This window comes from Eretmochelys imbricata, chromosome 1 (assembly GCF_965152235.1).
Source record: "Eretmochelys imbricata isolate rEreImb1 chromosome 1, rEreImb1.hap1, whole genome shotgun sequence".
Classification (NCBI taxonomy): domain Eukaryota; kingdom Metazoa; phylum Chordata; order Testudines; family Cheloniidae; genus Eretmochelys; species Eretmochelys imbricata.
The window spans coordinates 115,915,018-115,934,193 of NC_135572.1; the positions used below are offsets into that span (position 1 = coordinate 115,915,018).

At 45.0% G+C, this 19,176-nt stretch overlaps 1 protein-coding gene across 7 annotated transcripts in view; it reads right to left on the reverse strand.

The window, feature by feature from the left end:
* Window positions 1-1,583: 1,583 nt before the first annotated feature.
* The window catches only part of NCK2 (NCK adaptor protein 2), a 161,164-nt gene continuing 143,571 nt past the window's right edge, over window positions 1,584-19,176 (reverse strand). For all 7 annotated transcript variants that reach the window (XM_077814287.1, XM_077814281.1, XM_077814285.1 and 4 more), the window contains one exon: window positions 1,584-2,628. In XM_077814287.1, coding sequence (XP_077670413.1) covers window positions 2,434-2,628 — 195 coding nt within the window. In that variant the 3' untranslated portion in view covers window positions 1,584-2,433. The remainder of the gene's footprint in view (window positions 2,629-19,176) is intronic.

A 19,176-nucleotide genomic window follows, 5' to 3' on the forward strand; every position in this document is an offset into this window, starting at 1 on the left:
TAACATTGCTGGGTTATAAATTAACTGTAACCACTCAGGAAAAAGACCTGTCCTCTCACTGTAGACACCTCAATGAACACCTCTGCTCAATACATAGCAGCAGTCAAAACCAAACAATGTTAGGATATATAAAGATTGGGATAGAAAACAACACCAAGATTGTGAAGGCATTATATAAACCTGTGGTATCCCCCTCATTTAAAGTATAGTGTTCAGTTAGATCTCCATATAGAGGGAGTCCAGAGAAGGGTGAAGAAAAAAACCTTAATTTGGTATGGAAATTCCTAAGTTCCTAATGTTTGGCCACTGCCTGGAGATGGCAGTCCACAAATTAGGACTCTTTATGATAGCAATGTGACTATAAAGATCTGGGTCACTCTTAATCAGTGGTGCCACTACAAAGCTGTCCTATAGAAGTCAAGCAGATGTCTGATTTTTACTAGTAGATTCTATTGAAAAAATGAAGCAATCTAAAAGGGGAGAGAAAGGGGGGGGGGGGCGGGAGTGAGCGTGCACACACAGGCATGATAAGAAAACAATAGGTTTGTAAAACTTCCACAACAGTGTCTGCCCCTCAACATAAGAATGTCCATACTGGGTCAGACCAAAGGTCCATCTAGCCCAGTATCCTGTCTTCTGACAGTGGCCAATGCCAGGTGCTTCAGAGGGAAAGAACAGAACAGGTAATCATCAAGTGATTCATCCCGTCGCTCATTCCCAGCTTCTCGCAAAGATGCTAGGGACACCATCCCTGCCCATCCTGACTAATAGCTATTGATGGGCCTATCGTCCATGAGTTTATCTTGTTCTTTTTTTAACCCTTTTTCAAGCCTTTCTGACACTGGGTTTTCAGCCACCTGTGCAAGTGCACCAGGGCAACCCCATAGCAAAGATAATTTAAATCAAAGCAAATCATGCTGCATTGGTGTAAATCCTATTCACATTACAGAGTGACAGATAAAACAACAAATAAAACAAAAGGTGAAGGCCTTAGGAAATGGTTCCCTTTTGCATTTTCATTAAAGGAGTTTATGGTCTTCCTCATCGTAGTAACCAATACTGAAAACATACAGAGTATTTCTCATTACCTACAGTATTGTTGCTCAAATTTTTTTCTTCTTAGACCAAATTCAAAATACACAAATTCCATATTTACACTATTTCACCTTACTAAACGAACATCATGACTACCACTCAAGGATAAATCCAGTACTCCATCTTGACATAATATCTGTTTTATTACAATATCCAAAAAACTGGGTATGCAAGAATTTGAGATCTCAAGATCCCTTCTTCAATCTCAGGAATGTGCCATCTCAAGACTGTATATTTAAACCATAAAGGAGTTTAAATGTAAAGAAAAGAGAAAATGCATTTTCTTCATAAACATTCTGTGTGTCTCCTACTACCAATCCCACCATCCTCTGTAAACCCTGAAGATTTTCTCTATAAAGCAAATATATATAGATCTATATATATAATAGTGTTGGTAGCACGCCCGCCCGCCCCACCCCAAGATCAGTTTTTATTAATCTTCTGTATTAGTGTCAACAATCAGCTACAGATACATATTACTTCGAGAATTAAATACATAATTGTTTAATTCAAACAAGCAGAAGGGCAAGAGGAAAAAGCATTATGTGGATGGCACATTTGGTTGTAGATTACCAAAACATTCAGCCTTTACAATTCAATGATTCTTTCTCTAGCAATCAATGTAAAAAAGAAAATTCCTCTCTGTTGCAATTACAGACCAAAATACACTAGATAGTTTTCTTTTACTACAATCTTACCATAGTAGATTAAGAAGTACTATTACAAAATGCTTTAATTAGTGTACTCTTTACAAAGAGTTAAAGAGGCAATGTAATAGCAGAGTACAGTGTAAAGAGTGCTTCTAGGAACTAGGAATTTTTGTAATATACTACTTGGTAAGCAAAATAGCTACAGAACTCACTGCCACAACTGTTATGTCTACTATATCTCACTTAATTAGCTGCAGCTTCAGTGCATTCAAACTGTGTCCGATGTCTCTCAAATGAACAGTTCTGTCAGCATGAGCAATTTGAACAGATTAACACTGTTTTGAATTGAAAACACCCCTCGTTTATTGGAACTAACTATGTAAACGTACACAGAAGAGGGGAGTTTAGAACTCAGGCATGAAAGTGAGTGCTTACAACGCCCATTTAAGTGAAATTTTCAACCTGAGGGGAGGTCATCTGAGATTAACAGAACCAAAAAGATAAAATAGGCAAACAAAACAAATCCAAACCAAAAAAGGACAATAACAACCAACAGAGCAAACACTTTGGAAAGAACCCATCCTTTAAGCCTGCTTCAGGGAGTAGATTGCTCTGCTCTATAAAAGTGAATTAGGACCTAAGGCTTGAAAGTTATAAGAGGCCTAGGTGGCATAGTCTATCTTCAACGTCACTGAAGTGCTTTCACAAGATATAACTTTTCGCCGTGTTCACTGGTGAAGATGGGAGCTTTTTTGTAGTGTTCCACCAATTCATCCATTGAATGAAATCGACGCTGGCCAATACAATAGACATTGTCCACAAGCTGCACCTTGAAATGTTTGTTCTTCCCTGATGCCTTTAGAGATACTGAGAAGTCACTGGGCTGTTGAAAGAGAGAGAGAGAGAAAAAAAGAATTATTACAAAGTGGTCAAAGAGAACACACAAATTTGTGGTTGAAGGAGCAAACTGTGATATAAAGTAACTACAATATACTCTATTCTTTGTTCCACAATATGGTGCTTTAGCTATTTAAGAAATCCAAATGTCTATTATTCAATAAATAATTTCCCGCATTATTAATATGTGCAGTAAATGATCAGTAAAATACATAGTCTAAAGTAGCAAGTTACATGACTAAATTGCAAATAGTGCAAAAATTACTGGCTCAAACTAGCATCATAAGAATGACAAGAACAGAAAAAGACTTGCGTCATGCATGGTTTCTTCTATTGATAAACTCTCCCTAAAGTCAATATTCTTATTACAATATTGCTTGGCTGAGGCACAGAAGAGAAAATTCCCACGACTTTTTAAAATCATGACCACAAGAGGGCCTTTCTTGCTCTGTGTTACAAAAGAAAAACTTTCCACCCTTTAACTTAATTAAAAAATATATGAGGAACAGTTCTTGTTTATTTTAATTTTAAGAAAGTAGTATAGGACACAGAATACACATTTACAATACAAATCACCCAAATATAATACTAACCATGTACAGTGAAATTAATTTTTTTTATTTAAAAATTATTTGAAAGATAAAACAGAACTATTCCATTTACTATTTTTGACATACAGCAACATTTTCAATGTACCAGCACATCGATTGCTTTGGTACATAGCACTAAAGTGAACATAAATAAATGGCTGCAAAAGTTCTCCATGTCTACAACATTTCCCCCTGCTCACACATGGTTTGGCCACTCCTCCATCCTACTGCCACTCTATTTTAAAAAGCAATTGACAACGCTAATTTTTAAAAAAAGAGTGAACTTCCAATTTGTAGCTTTTATTTCATTTAACGTTCATTAAATTTAATACTAATTCTCACTTTAAATTCTTCCCAGTAATTTTGGACCCAACTGTTGAAGTTGGACTCTACTGCAGTATAAATGTTTAATAATGATAGCAACATTTATATAAATCAAAAGTTACATAGTGAATGTCCACCTGACTATACCGCTAAGGTCTGTCTACGCTACAGAGTTAGATTGACACAAGGCAGTTTACTTCGACATAAATTATGGAAGAGTCTACACTTACATTTTGCTCTCTCTGATGTAACTGCCCCTCTACGCCAACTTAACTCCACCTCCACAAATGGCATAGAGTTAAGGGTGAAGTAATTAGGTCAAAGCAGTATCAGCATAGACACTGCATTGCTTACGTAGACTGTTACTGTCTTTCAGGAAGCGTCCCACAATACCCCACACTGACAGTACAATCAATAAAAGCGCTCCTGGAGAGGACATACACTGCTGACACAAGGAGCAAAGTGGGGAAAAGCACAAGCCATGTAATTACTGCGGCAGCCCTATGCTGATGGAAGCTAGGTTGACTTAATTTTGTAGTGTAGACATGGCCTAAGTTTACTTTTCTATCAATGTTTCCGGTACCGAACATAATCAAAGCTCTTATGGTATATCAAACAAACATCACTGTGAATGCATTCTATATTCTAAGTCCTGTGTACTTAGTGACACAATTAGACCAGGTTCACAACACATGGCAACAACTCCTAATTTCTGTGGCAACAACTCCTAAATTCCACAACATTAATTTATTCCATTGTCATGAAACACCATTTATTCCAATCCTCCAGTCCCACACAAAAACAGAACTATGTCTATTTTAACTGAAAATTCTTATTGGCATAACGTTCATGAGAGATTATTTTTGACAGTGACTACTTTTGTTGACAAGTTTTCACTATGCTCTCCAGACAGCCAAACTCCAATCCCTGGGACTTTGCTCCTGTGATGCTGTCCATGCAGCTGGGCTCAGGCCATCCCTCTGTCTGCATGTGTCAAAGAAATGAGGAGGACAGGAGTGCAGAGCTTGTAGATGGTTTTACATCTCATTTCCCTGGATCCAAGGGCTTCAGCTACTGCACTATTCCCCAGCCAGTCTAACTTGCCAGTTGAGCTGTGCAGAGAATGGTATTCAGTTTCATTGAGGATTTTGATATTTCACAATTTAGTTTTGTTCCAATTAGGAATGAAAACCAACGTTTTCTAAATTCTCTACTAAAGAGTCCTCCAGTGTGGTCTGCCAAGGAGCTGGGCAGGCAAACTGGCAGGGTTCTGGCGGATTGCTGCCTGGGTTCAACTGGAACTTTGCTGAAATTGAACCATCTCAGTGAAACATTTAACTTTTAATGAATCCACAAATTCTGATGAACATTTCATTTGAATTTTTCCGACTAGCTCTACTTGCCAGCATAAATTCTTAGATTCCATTCCCCATCTCTCCCCCCGCACTCCCTGGCTGTAAACTGTAGGTTAGCTCTGGCTCTAACCCCCTCCTGCCTGAGCTCAAAGGAACAGTGCAGAGGTTTCACTGTAATCCGATTAACTCCCCCTAGTGAGGAAAACTGGAAAGCAAGAGACAGTTGCAGGCCAGTCCTGACCAAGAAGGGAAACTGAATACAAAATATGAGCAGCTTGCCTGCAAAAGCCAGATGCTGTGGAACTGCAGAGTCCATGGGCCCTGACTGAGATGAATAGGGCAGTTCACAGTTTTCAGAGCTATTGTTGCAGGCTCTCTGCACTGTATTGCTTTCAAATCTGTTCATGATTTCAAGATCATCTTCTTGAATCATAAGAACTAGAACCATTCATTTAAAAAAATTATAGCGGAGACTCTGGAGCACGATTTTGCAGCAAGGGATGAATTCTGCTGAAAATTCTGTGACTGCCGAATCACAGAAGTATCACAGGGAACTGGCAATGGATAGCATGCCACTAACTTTACTTTAAATATTAAAACTAACAACATCGGCCTGTAGGAAACAATTTAGTAGGGCTAGCATGGAAGGGAGTAATAGAACACTAGCTTGTGCGAGTCTGAGAAACAAGACCAAACCTTAATATTAAAGTCCCTCTAATTCTCTCTTCTGTAGGTAACCTCTAGGCAAAACTCATTTAAAAATACTAACTGAAAAAAATCCCTATTACAATTGAAAACACAGGTATAAACAGAATGCCAAAATACGGAACTGAAAAAGCTACATCATGTCTGAAACAAAACCAACCAAGCTAATCCTTTTGTGCACTGTGGAGATTTAGTGCCCTCCTATTTGGTGCAGTGTAGTTATCAGAACCTCAAAGCTATGATCTCAAGTATACATGTCAAAGCTCTTTACAAAGGTGGGTAAGTATTGTTATCTTTATAAAGATGAAGAACAGAGAGGTTACGACAGTGAGTCAGTGGCAGAGCTCAGAACAGAACCTATGCCCTGTGATTTTCAGTCCTATGCCCGAGCCACTGGCCCACACTTATTACCATGTCATGTAGACACACAAACTCCAGTATGACAGGTTTCAGAGTAGCAGCCGTGTCAGTCTGTATTCGCAAAAAGAAAAGGAGTACTTGTGACACCTTACAGACTAACAAATTTATTTGAGCATAAGCTTTCGTGAGCTACAGCTCACTTTATCGGCTGCTACCACCACATTGCTTTGCTTTTTCTGACACTTGAAATACAATTGTGATTGAATACTCAATGTTTCATATTTTTTCCAGTCCCAAAGTTGCTAATTAGATTTTTGTATAATAGAAGAATTTAGCATTGCTTATTTTTCACCACAGCATGTTGTAAAGTTGCACCCTTTTGATGAACTCATCGTCTTAAAACTGTGGAACAGCCTGTTTAACTCTCTTGCGAGAGCCATCATCTGGTACAAAGAGATGGAAGAGCTTGAACAGCTGTTGGAAAAATGTGAAACCCCTTTATTCGCCTCAAATTAGTGAGTAACAAGAATACAAGAAGAATCTGTGAAAATAATTGGACTTGTATTTATTTTGGGTTCTTCTCACTGCAAATATACAAGCTAAATATTTAGGGAATGTTTTAAAAAATATCTGTGTAAACTACTGCTCTTTACTCTTAATATTACCATGCTACAGCGTGGTGGTTGAATGCAGCCTGAATTGGTTCCCTGCTGTCCTTGGATTTGTTCCAAGTTTGTTTGTTTGTTCATTTTTAAAACTGTTCTTCGGCCATTCTCTTTCAGCTTCTGGCAGATTTTCTCTCTTCTCCCACTTGAATTAACTGCTATATTTAGATGGCTTGCATGCAAACCTATCTTGCAAAAAAGCCTCAGAACTTGCATACACTCCTTAAAAGCACATTACAAGTAAATCTGAGTCTCTAGAACCTGTAAGGTTGTCTGGTGATTCTACAGCATAGGATCACGGCAGGGTGCCTGTGAGTGTTTCTCCCCCATCAGAGATTTACCTGAATTTCCACATCACCCCACCCCCCCTTCCCCCGATGGTCAACAGTATACTCTTTAAAAGCATATACAATAGATGATAAAACATTTGTACCTGAAAAAAGCATAATAGGTTTGAAAAGCATGAACAGAGAACTAGCTGCCTCACATAGCTGTTGTTTTTTCATGAGAAGTTCAGTGCATTTGTTTTGGCGATGTTGGCCAAGCTAATAATTTCAAATTATGATTTGTAAGCAAGGTCTGAATGAGCTCTCCCCTGACAGCTAGTGATGAGCTGGAGGGTGGGTTTGGGGGAAGTCTTCAGGACCAGACTATATTTACATGAACACACCTACTCTGCCTAAGTATCCAGCAGACAGAGCTGTGTTGCCCAAATGATCGATTTTGGCTGGTGTTGGGTCACAAATCACTTACTAACCTTTCTGTAACTGTTGTTCTTCGAGATGTGTTGCACATGTCTGTTCCACGTTTGGTGTCTCCCAAGCAGTACCATAGGAGATGGGATCAGAGTTCATGGACATGCTGACCACAACATGGCTCGACCAAACCTGGCATCATCTCTAGCTTGCTGGGTGATGGTGTAGTGGGAAGAAAATGTATGTACTGATGACCAAGTCACCTCTCTGCACATGTCCTGGATCAGCACCTGGACCAGGAAAGCTGCTGAGGAAGTTTGTGCTCACATAGAATGGGCTGTCACTATAGCCAGTGGTGGGACCCCCGCCTGCTCACAGCATGTGTGAATGCACGATGTGATCCAGGATGAGATCCGCTCAGCCAAAATAGGAAGGCCTTTCATCCTGTCTGCTACTGCTACAAACAGCTACATAGATCTATGGCACAGTTTTATCCTCTCAATGTATAATATCAGAGTGCATCTAACGTCCAGTGTGTGGAGATTTTGCTCCTCCCTGTTTGTGAGAGGTTTCAGGGAAAAAAAAGGCAGAAAAATAGCCTGATTACTAGGGCCCTACCAAATTCACAGTCCATTTTGGTCAATTTCATGGTCACAGGATTTTAAAAATAGTAAATTTCATGATTTCAGATATTTAAATCTGAATTTCATGGTGTTGTAAAGGTAGGGGTCCTGACCCAAAAGAGGACTGTGGGGGACTCACAAAGTTATTGTAGGACAGTTGCAGTACTGCCAAGTTTACTTCTGTGCTGCTGCTGACGGGAGTGCTACCTTCAGAGCTGGGCTGCCAGAGAGCGGTGCTTGCTGGCCAAGAGCCCAGCTTTGAAGGCAATGCTGCTGCCAGCATCAGCACAGAACTAAGGATAGCACGGTATGATATTGCCACCTTTACTTTTGAGCTGTTGCCTTCAGAGCTAGGCCTTCAGTCAGCAACCACCACTCACTGGCCGCCCAGCTCTGAAGGGAACAGTGCAGAATAAGGGTGGCAATACTGTGACCCCCCTACAATAACCTTGTGATTCCCCCCATCTCCTTTTTGGGTCAGGATCCCCAGTTTGGGAAACACTGATTTCCCACGTGAAATCTGTATAGTACAGGGTGAAAGTACACAAAAGACCAGATTTCACGGTCCATGACACATTTTTCATGGATGCGAATTTGGTAGGGCCCTACTGATTATTGTGAAACTGCAAAACCACCTTTGGGAGGAACGCAGGGTGAGGGCAAAGCTGTCTGTGTACAGGGGTTCTGATGTAAGAGCCCTGGTCTGAGACACTCCTGGCCAAAGTGAGTTATCAGAAAGGCCATCTTCCAGGAAAGGTACAACAGGGGGCATATTCCCAGCAGCTCGAACTGAGGCCCCATGAGTTTTGACAAGACCAGGTCGCATGGGGGAATGGGCTCTCGAATCTGAGGGCACAATCTTTCTAGGCCCGTGAGAAAATGAACAGACATCTCATCTGAGAAAACCGATCAGCCATTCGTGGAATGCTGAAATCGCTGCCAGGTGTACTTTAACTGATGAAATTGCCAGACCTTGCTGTTTCAGACGCAGCAAATACTCCAGAACAGCCAGAAGAGATGACTGTGCGGGCAAGAGACCTTGCTGGGAAGACCAAATGGAAAAGCGCTACCACTTGGCAAGGTATGTTGCTCTGGTAGAAGGCTTCCTGATACCTCGCAAAACCTGGTGGATTTGCTCCGAACAGGCCAACTCCTCAGGATTTAGCCATGGAGTTTCAAAGCTGTCAGGTGAGGAGTATTTGACCGTGGTCCTGAGATATCAGGTCCAGGAGGAGAAGTAACAGCATCAGAGTCGATACTGACAGCGTGTCGAACCAGTGTTGGTGGGGCCAGCCTAGGGCTATGAGAATGATTTGCGTTCTGTCTCGCTTGATCTCCAGTAGGACCTTATGCACTAGAGGAACAGAGGGGAAGTTGTAGAACAGATGTCCAGTCCAACGGAGCAGAAAAGCTTCTGTGAGTAAGCCTGGGCTGTGGCCTTGCAGGGAGCGAATGGTGACATTTCCTGTTCTGACTGATGACAAACTGTGAGCACCAAGTACAGGTGATGGCGACTGGGTGAGTACACTGAGGCCAGCCAAGCTTAAAGCGATCTGAGGCGTAGCCTTGCATGCTGCACTACTTATGGGGATGCATCCATGTGGCCTAAAAGTCTAAGGCAGAAATGGGTCGTCGTGACTGGGTGGGCCTTGACTTGGGCTATTAATTACACCATTGTCTGGACACAGGCTTCTGGGAGGAAAGCCCTGCCTGTGAGGAATCAAGCACTGCTCTGATAAACTCTATCCTTTGTACAGGGACAAGGGTAGACTTCTGCTCATTTATAAGCCCCAGCACCTGAAAGGTCAATTGTATGGAGGTGGATAATGGCCTCCACCTGGGCCTGGCCTTTGACCAGCCAGTCATCGAGGTACGGGTAGACTTGTACCCCTCTTCTTCTCAGGAAGGCTGCCACTACTGCCATGCATTTCATGAAAACCTTTGTGGCTGCTGAAAGGCCGAACCGTAAATTGGTAGTGAATTTGATTTACAATGAACCTGAGAAACCTCCTGTGGCTTTGGAAAATTGAGATGTGAAAATAAGCATCTCTTGAGTTGAGGGTGGCATACCAGTCCCCCGAATCTAGGGAGGGGATGATGGAGGCCACAGAGACCATGCAGAAGTCAGATTTTTGAGATAGCCGTTGAGGTGGCGCAAGTCTAAAATGGGTCAGAGATCCACTTTGGCCTTTGGAATTAGAAAATACCTGGAGTAAAACCCCTTTCCTCTTAAGTCCCGAGGAACCTCCTCCACGGCTCTCACGCAGAGGAGGGCTTGCACCTCCTGCACCAGACATTGCTCATGAGAAGGATACCTGAAGAGGAATAGGGAAGGAAGGAATGTGTGGGGAGTGGAAATAAACTAGAACGTATAATTCCTTTCTACAGTGTTTAGCACCCAGCACTCCATGGTGATAACAGACCATGTCATGCCAAAGTGGGACAGGTGGTCCGAAAACGAAAGGGGGACAGGATCAAGTGGCACGGAAACTGGTATAATGACCTCAGGCATCCCATCAAAAGTTCTGTTTGGCTGCCCCCATGTATCTGGGCAGGCCAGGTAGAGACCCTGAGGTAGACGGGGGAACTGCCTGTGTCTAAAACACCTGCTTTGCTTCTTTTGCAGGTCCCGACGGGGCGGTGGAGCTGAGAAGTGGTTGGAGTGCCGGAGCCTGAAGTGCTTTGTTGAAGGCTTCAGGGTGTAAAGACTCAGGACTTAAGGGTGGCTCTGGAGTCTTTCAGACCGCGGAGCTTTGCATCTGTTTGTTCTGAGAAGAGCGAAGCATCTTCAGGTGGAAGGTCCTGAATCGACTGCTGGATCTCTGTTACAGTCACGAGGACTGGAACCAAGAGCATCTGCGCATGACTACTGCAAAAGCTAAGGATCTAGCCACCGAGTCTGCCGCGTCCAGGGCAGCCTACAGGAAAGCCCTGACTACAGATTTCCCCTCCTCAACCAAAGAAGAGAACTGCTGCCTGAATTCCTGGGGAAGCAAGTCCTTGAATTTCAACATAAAGTCCCAGACAATGAAATCGTACCTCCCCAGCAAAAGCCTGCTGGTTGGAGATGCCGAGCTGTAGAACTCCTGTAGAATAAACCTTTCTACCAAAAGATCTAGTCTTTTGCCTTGGGGGTCACAGCTTATTGCCCTTGTCTGTCCCTCGTTTGCCACTGAGACCACCAGGAACCCAGGAGGGGGTGGGAGCACAAGTACTCATACCCAAGAGAGGGACCAAAATACTATTTTTTTGGCTCTTTTTTGAGGTGGAAGGCAGGGAAGATGGGGTTTTCCCACAGAGCTTTAACTGGCCCACGATGGCCTTAGTGAGAGGGAGAGCCACCTTTGATAGGGCTGCCGCAGTCAAAATATTGACCAGGCTGTGGGAGGGCTCTTTGACAACCTCCATTTCCAGCCAGAGGTTCAAAGGCCACTCTTTTCAAGAGCTCTTAATGGGCTCTGAAGTCATCATGGGGAGGTGACATGCCCACCCCTGACACTGCCTCCTCTGGAGAAGAGGATGAGGAGTTCTGCACCAGCAGGGGTGATCCTCTTCTTCGCCTGCTCTGATCCAATCCTGAGGATTGGTACCGGGTTTGGTACCGGCATCCAGATCCAGTGCTGCTCGATGGGCCAGAGGTGCTCTCCTCTCTGAGACCGCCAAGTATTAGCGCCTGGAAGAGAGTCCTTGCATTGGAGAAAAACCCAGAGTTTCCAAAATGGCCATTGCATCTGCATAGGCCAGTGCCCAAGCATTCGGGCGTACTTCTGCACATGGATCCACAACCGGATAAGTTGACGGGGGGAGGGGGGGGGTTGGGGAGGACACGGACGACTGGGAACAGTTTCTCGGATGGGGATACTATTCCATTTCCGAGTCTGACAATGAGCCTTCCTCCAGGGACCATGGAAGGAAGATACCACTTGGTGCTGGGGAACGCTGACAAATCGGGAAGACCTGTGTCAAGGACAGCAGGGACAGTTTCCCTCTTGACAGTACCATATGGGAGTTCAGGGCAACATGCTCCATTCTGCTCCCTGGCACCGACGTCACTGATTCTTGTATTGCCATCACCAGCAACACCGAAAGCTCCCGCAAGTCCCTGGCTGAAACAAACACGTCCGAGGTAGACAGCACCGCGATCCTGTTGTTCCCTCTGGTGCTGAAGGTTGATCCAGGACTGGACTCAATGGACATAAAGGATGGAGTTAACGGTATCACCCTCAGAATCAGAGGAGTGGCCAGACTCAGGTCACATTCCACTGTGCTCCCCACACGTGACTTTCCTCAGAGTTGGGGAACACCCTCTCTCAGCCAACAGCTTCTTATGTTTTTTCTTCGGCACAGGTGATGGGTGAACGGTGCAGAGACTCTCATGGTGGGAGGAGCACTCTGCACTGACGCCAACATACTCAGTGCTGAGTCTGGCCAAACTGGCTACGACGAGAGTCGGGATGCTGATTCCAACAGGAGGGACTTCAACCTTGTCTCCAGGCCTTTCTCAGTACAGGTCTTGAAATCCCGGCAGATCTGGCAGCAACTGCTGATATCAGTCTTTCTCAGGCACTTCAGACAACTGGAGTGCGAGTCGCTAACAGGCATAGGTTTGCTGCAGGAGGCACAGGGCTTGAAACCGAGAGACCGAGGCATGTCCTGTACAGGGAGCAGACGAAGACTCCGCTAAAATGGTGAAAATGCCAACTAACTATGTACAACAAGTTCACAACTGTCCAAACTAGAAATAAAGAACTGGGACAAAAGAAACAAAGGGAAGGTAGTAAACTAAGACCACAGAGAAGAGTCTTCCACTGAGGAGAGCTTGCTGAAGAAAGAAGAGCAGTTCCAGTGACCATCATAGGCGAAAAAAGAAACTGAGAAGGTGCAGTGTTGGCTGGAGCCCTTATGAGCGCACAGCACCAGAGCTGACCCGACGGGTACCAGAGAGGGAAAAATTTCTGGTGACGGCTCATGGTGCGCACACACCTAACATGGAATGGACATTGCAAGCACTCAAAGAAATATGGTACACTCACTGTAAAGGGCAGGGTGGGGAAAAATTATAGTTATACCTCTCTAACCCTTTTACTGGTCTTTCAAACTCCCAATTTCTGCTCATCTAGTCTAGATGGCCAAGACTACAACAGGGTTCAAAGAAGAAGTAGATAAATTCATGGAGGATAGGTCCATCAATGGCTATTAGCCAGGATGGGTAAGGAATGGTGTCCCTAGCCTCTGTTTGCCAGACCCTGGGAATGGGTGACAGGGGATGGACCACTTGATGATTACCTGTTCTGTTCACTCCCTCTGGGACACCTGGCATTGGCCACTGTCGGAAGACAGGATACTGGGCTAGATGGACCTTTGGTCTGACCCAGTATGCCGGTTCTTATGTTCAATCTCCCTTCACGGTCTTACCCCTCCCCTCTCAATTATCATCCATAACTTCATTCACCAATTTATCTGCCCCGTTGATGCACACATGAAACTCTCCATGCATTGAGGCTCCTCCTCCTGCCTCACATCCACCATCACCAGGCTCAAAGGCCTCTCTTCGACAGCTCAAAACCCCTCATGACAGTATTGCTTCTCCAGGTGAAGCAGCAACCATTATGACAGGGAACTATTGTAGGAACAGGCAACTTGTGCGAGGAACCTTATGTTCTACTTCACTGGCTCTCAACCTTTCCAGACTACTAAACCCCTTTCAAGAGTCTGATTTGTCTTCTGAACCCCCAAGTTTTACCACACTTAAAAACTTACAAAATGTGACATAAAAATATATAAAATACATAAAAATACAGAAGTGTCACAGCACACTATTACTGAAACATTCATACTCTCATTTTTACCAAATAATTATAAAATAAATCAATTAGAATATAAATATTGTACTTACATTTCAGTGTACAGAATATAGAGCAGTATGAACAAATCATTGTCTATGAAATTTTAGTTTGTATTGATATCACTAGTGCTTTTTATGTAGCCTGTTGTAAAACTAGGCAAATATCTAGATGAGTTGATGTACCCCCTGGAAGACCTCTGAGTACCCCCAGGGGTACACATACCCAGTGATGAGCTGCCAAAATCTTAACAACCGGTTCCCTATAAAAAGTTCTGATTTACGGGATGTGCCCCAGCATGTATTTTTTGTACCAACAGGGTTACCATACATCCGATTTAAGAACCAAAAAGCCTGACCTGTCCGGGAAAATACGGATGTATGTTAACCCTGCCTAAAGTTCTTTTTTAAAAAGATGGGCCTGAACTAGAAATGAGCTCCGTTTCACATGTTTGGGTCCCCACCACGCCCTGGGGGTGTGCTAGGGTGACCAGATGTCCCGATTTTATAGGGACAGTCCCGATTTTGGGGTCTTTTCCTTATATAGGCTCCTATTATCCCCTACCCCCTGTCCTGATTTTTCACACTTGCTGTCTGGTCACCCTAGGGTGTGCACATGTGTGGGTCCCAGCTGCTCCATGCCCCCCTCATTGAAGCAGGTGTGCAGGGTTACTGCCCTGAGAACTGCAGGGCACCAGTGGACATGGGGCAGGGCTAGCTGGAAGCAGGGGGTGTGGGGCTGGCTGCAGGCAGGGAAGGGGGTGCGGAGTTGGCTGGAGACAGGAGGGTGTGGGGCTGGCTGGAGACAGGGCAGGGGCTGACTGGAGGTAGGGGCTGGCTGCAGGCAGGGCAGGGGGGTGCAGGACTGGCTGGAGACAGGGGCTGGCTGCGGGCAGGGCAGGGGTGTCCCAGGGGCTGGTGCGGGCAGGGGCGGCTGGAGACAGGGGCTGGTGCGGGCAGGGCAGGGGGTGCGGCAGGGCCTGCTGCGGGCAGGGGGTACAGGGGTGGCTGGAGACGGGGCTGGTGTGGGCAGGGCAGGGGGTGCAGCAGGGGTTGGCTGGATAAAGGGCAGGGGGTGCGGCAGGGGCTGGCTGCGGGCAGGGGATGTGGGGGCGGCTGGAGACAGGCTGGCTGCAGCAGGGGCTGGCTGCGGGCAGGGGGTGCAGGGGTGGTTGGAGACAGGGGCTGGTGTGGCCAGGGTCTGTGGGGGTGGCTGGAGACGAGGGCTGGCTGTGGGCAGGGGCGGCTGGAGGCGGGGGGCTGGCTGCAGGCAGGGGGTGCAGGGGATGGCTGGAGGCAGGGGCTGGCTACAGGCAGGGGGTGCAGCAGGGGCTGGCTGCAGGCAGGGCATGCAGGGGGTGGCTGGAGGCAGGGCATGCAGGGGGTGCGGCAGGGGCTGGGGGGTGGCTGGAGGCAGGGCAGGGGTGTGGCAGGGGGTGGCTGGAGACAGGGGCTGGCTGCAGGCAGGGGATGCAGGGGGTGGCTGGAGGCAGGGCAGGGGGTGCAGCAGGGGCTGGCTGCAGGCAGGGCATGCGGGGGGTGGCTGAAGGCAGGGCAGGGGGTGCGGCAGGGGCTGGCTGCAGTCGGAGAACACTTCAATCTCTCTGGTCACGCGATTACAGACATGAAAGTTGCTATATTACAACAAAAAAACTTCAAATCCAGACTCCAGCGAGAAACTGTTGAATTGGAATTCGTTTGCAAATTGGATACAATTAACTTAGGCTTGAATAGAGACAGGGAGTGGCTAAGTCATTATGCAAGGTAACTTATTTCCCCTTGTTTTTTCCTCACCCCCCCCCCCCGACGTTCTTGTTAAACCCTGGATTTGTGCTGGAAATGGCCCACCTTGATTATCATACATATTGTAAGGAGAGTGGTCACTTTAGATAAGCTATTACCAGCAGGAGAGTGGGGTGGGAGGAGGTTTTTTTTCATGCTTTGTGTGTATAAAAAGATCTTCTACACTTTCCACAGTATGCATCCGATGAAGTGAGCTGTAGCTCACAAAAGCTTATGCTCAAATAAATTGGTTAGTCTCTAAGGTGCCACAAGTACTCCTTTTCTTTTTGCGAATACAGACTAACACGGCTGTTACTCTGAAACCTATAGTAAGAGGATGGTCCTCATTGATAGGACCCCTTCAGGGAGGAAACCTAGGTCCACAGCTTGAAGAAGCTCCTCCAACAAGTGGAATCATACAACATGATGTAATAGGAATTTTTGGTACTACAAAAAAGTACTACAAAGTATATCCACTGAAAATTAGACACCACCCAAGAATTTTAAAATTATTTAAAAAATATTTTTACACTGCTCTATCATAAGCCTTTGGAAGCTTGAAACAAATGATACTTTACCCATTTCCCTCTCAACACCACCACCCTGTTTTACTATATGGTTTCTAGAATTTATTAAAAGAACAGCTGTTGTGAAGAATGTGTTAAAACTTATATAAAAGAATGATACAGGCAATAAGATTAAAAATTAAGGAAGATCAAATTTGGAATGAAATAACTAAGGGCTTGTCTACATTGGCAAGTTTCTGCACAGTAAAGCAGCTTTTTGCACTCAAACTTCAGACGTGTGCACACTGCCAAGCCTCTTTGTGCGCAGAAACTCCACAGTTGCAGCGCTGCAAAAAACCACCTCAATGAGAGTCATAAGGCTTCTTGCGCAGAGGCTCCAGTGCTTTATTGCCAGTGTGAACACTTGATTGCTTTCTGCACTGTAATTGGCCTCCAGAGGTGTCCCATAATGCCTCAAATGCCCACTCTGCTCATTGTTTTGAACTCGGCTGCCCTGGAGACATGCGCTTCTCCCCTTTCAAAGCACTGTTTCTGACAGCCATTGTGTGCTGTGCTGAACTGCTCTGGGACACAAAGCAAACCATTAATGTGGAATGCTAGTGCTGCTGAACACAGGTGTGAGAGTGTGTGTGTGTGAGAGAGAGAGAGAGAGAGAGATTGCTGTGCAGAGAGCCGAGGGAGGGAGGTGGGGGCTGATGTCAGGGTTTCCCCCTCCCCCTGCCTCAGGACTGGTTGTTTCCTGCTGCTGTCTGAACTTACAAGACAGCATGGTGACACACACACTCTGTCCCCCAAAACATATTGTCTCTCTTCCCTGTTCCATACACACACACACACACTCCCTGTCACACACTTCCCCCTCCACACTTCAGTTGAAAAGCAGCTGGCAATGTAGTAGGATGCCCATGGAACAATGGGATTGGGAAAGCTGCATCCCCATGAGGCATTGCAACCCCTTCCCAAAGCACCCTGCGGCCAGTTGCACAGTGGGATAGCTACCACAATGCACTGCTGTCTTTGCCATTGCAAGACCTACTAACGTGGATGCGCTCCAGTGTCACAAGGAGCACAGTGTGGATATGCAACAGCTGTTTAATTCCAGCGTTTTAATAAAAGTGGTATAACATCTGGTGCAGAAACTTGCCAGTGTAGACATATCCTAAATCTAATGTGTAACAAAAAAATGATTCTGAAATGATACTAAACCAAAGGCAGACACACACATCTCAACTACAAAAGTATAGTTCTCTGTTTAGAGAAATGTAGTATCTGTAACACCAGACTGAAGCATTTGGATTAGAGAGAGACCAGCATTGAAGAGAATGGAAACCTTAATTCAGAAGAAGCCTGAAACTAAACTTTCTGTGTAGTGCTGTAGCAATCATGTTTTGCTGATGAGCTTAGTAAATTCCATGGGGTTGTCCAATGAGACTTGTATGGGGTCACTGACTTACAGCTGACTTACTTGACTATACCTTGACTGAGTCTTTGTATGCCCCACAAGCGACAATCCTACTGCAGAGTGTGAGAACCACCATTTGGCAACCATATTGGACAACAATTGATCAAATATGAGGTCATTAAATAAAAAGGCTAATGTATTTTCTATATTTCAGATAGAAGTCAGAGTGTCTTTTTAGACCTAGACAACAAAAAAGAGCTGTAACACAGTGGTCATTATGGCGCAGCATGTAGCCATACGTTAGTAAATGTTGCAAAAGTGTTTCTGTTTAGCAATATTTTCAAACTGCTGTAAAATCCATTTGCACAGTCAGAGCAGCCTGAAAACTGGTATGCTGGTTCAGGGCCTAGGATAGAATTTGTGGTGCATAGTTGGGGCTAGACGTTCCAGATATACAGCCCCCAACACAATTTACATCTTTTTAAAAAAATTACTTTTCTATAATACTTTGTTGTGTAGAGATAATTTTCACCTTATGGGCAGAATCCACATAAAATAGAGAAAGACCTACAAAGTATCCGTCACCCTAGAGTATTGACCACTGTGGACTGGGAGCCAGAATACCATGAGCCTCAAGTTCTCTTCTTTCAATGACTGCTGTTAATATTTCTGTGCACTTCATAGCTCTTATTAACTAAGGCTGCATATCCCCACGACAGCAAAAGACAAACTATTATTCCCCACATTTTGCAAATAAGATAACAGAGAGGCTGCACAAAGTCATGTCTAGAAAATCTGGGACAAGAAACAGAAACTAACAGTCCAAGAGACGTAGAGTTAAGTTGTGACGCAGCAGATTTTGATGGGTTTCCCCCAGAGAAGGAACCAAAACCCGGTAGTCTACCAGGAAAAACCCTTAGGTTGCGAGGCCTGAAACCTACACAGACAATCATTTTGCAAGACATCATCTGTATGTCATCAATACTCTTGTGTATGAAATGAGAATTACAAGGAGTGGAAATACTTGTCAGCCTCCACTTCTTCTAACCGTAGTAAGAATAAAGCAGCAAATGTGTTTCAGAAAATAAAGTAATATTTTGCGAGAGTTTAAATTAAAAAAAACAAAAGAAAAATGTTGAAGCAACTTTTAAAAACTATTTTCTTGCCTTTAAATTATTCCCTTGACACCAACAATCTTACTGGCAGAAACAAGGTATGCCAGCAAACCTCAACTTAAAGTACACCACTGAGTTAAAAAAACCAAACTCCAGTAAACTCAAGAGTAGATTTACACTTACTATAAGGCAGAGATCGGCAACCTTTGGCACATGGCCTGCCAGGGTAAGCCACCCTGGCGGGCCGGGCCGGTTTGTTTACCTGTGGTGTCCACAGGTTTGGCTGACTGCAGCTCCCATTGGCCGTGGTTTGCCGCTCCAGGCCAATGGGGGCTGCAGGAAGCTGCGGCCAGCACACCCCTTGGCCAGCGCCCCTTCCAGCAGCCCCCATTGGCCTGAAGTGGTGAACTGCGGCCAGTGGGAGCGGCAATTGGCCAAACCTGCAGACGCGGCAGGTAAACAAACTGGCCCTACCCGCCAGGGGGTTTACCCAGGCGGGTCGCGGGCCAAAGGTTGCCAATCCCTGCTATAGGGTATTTCTGCTAATTC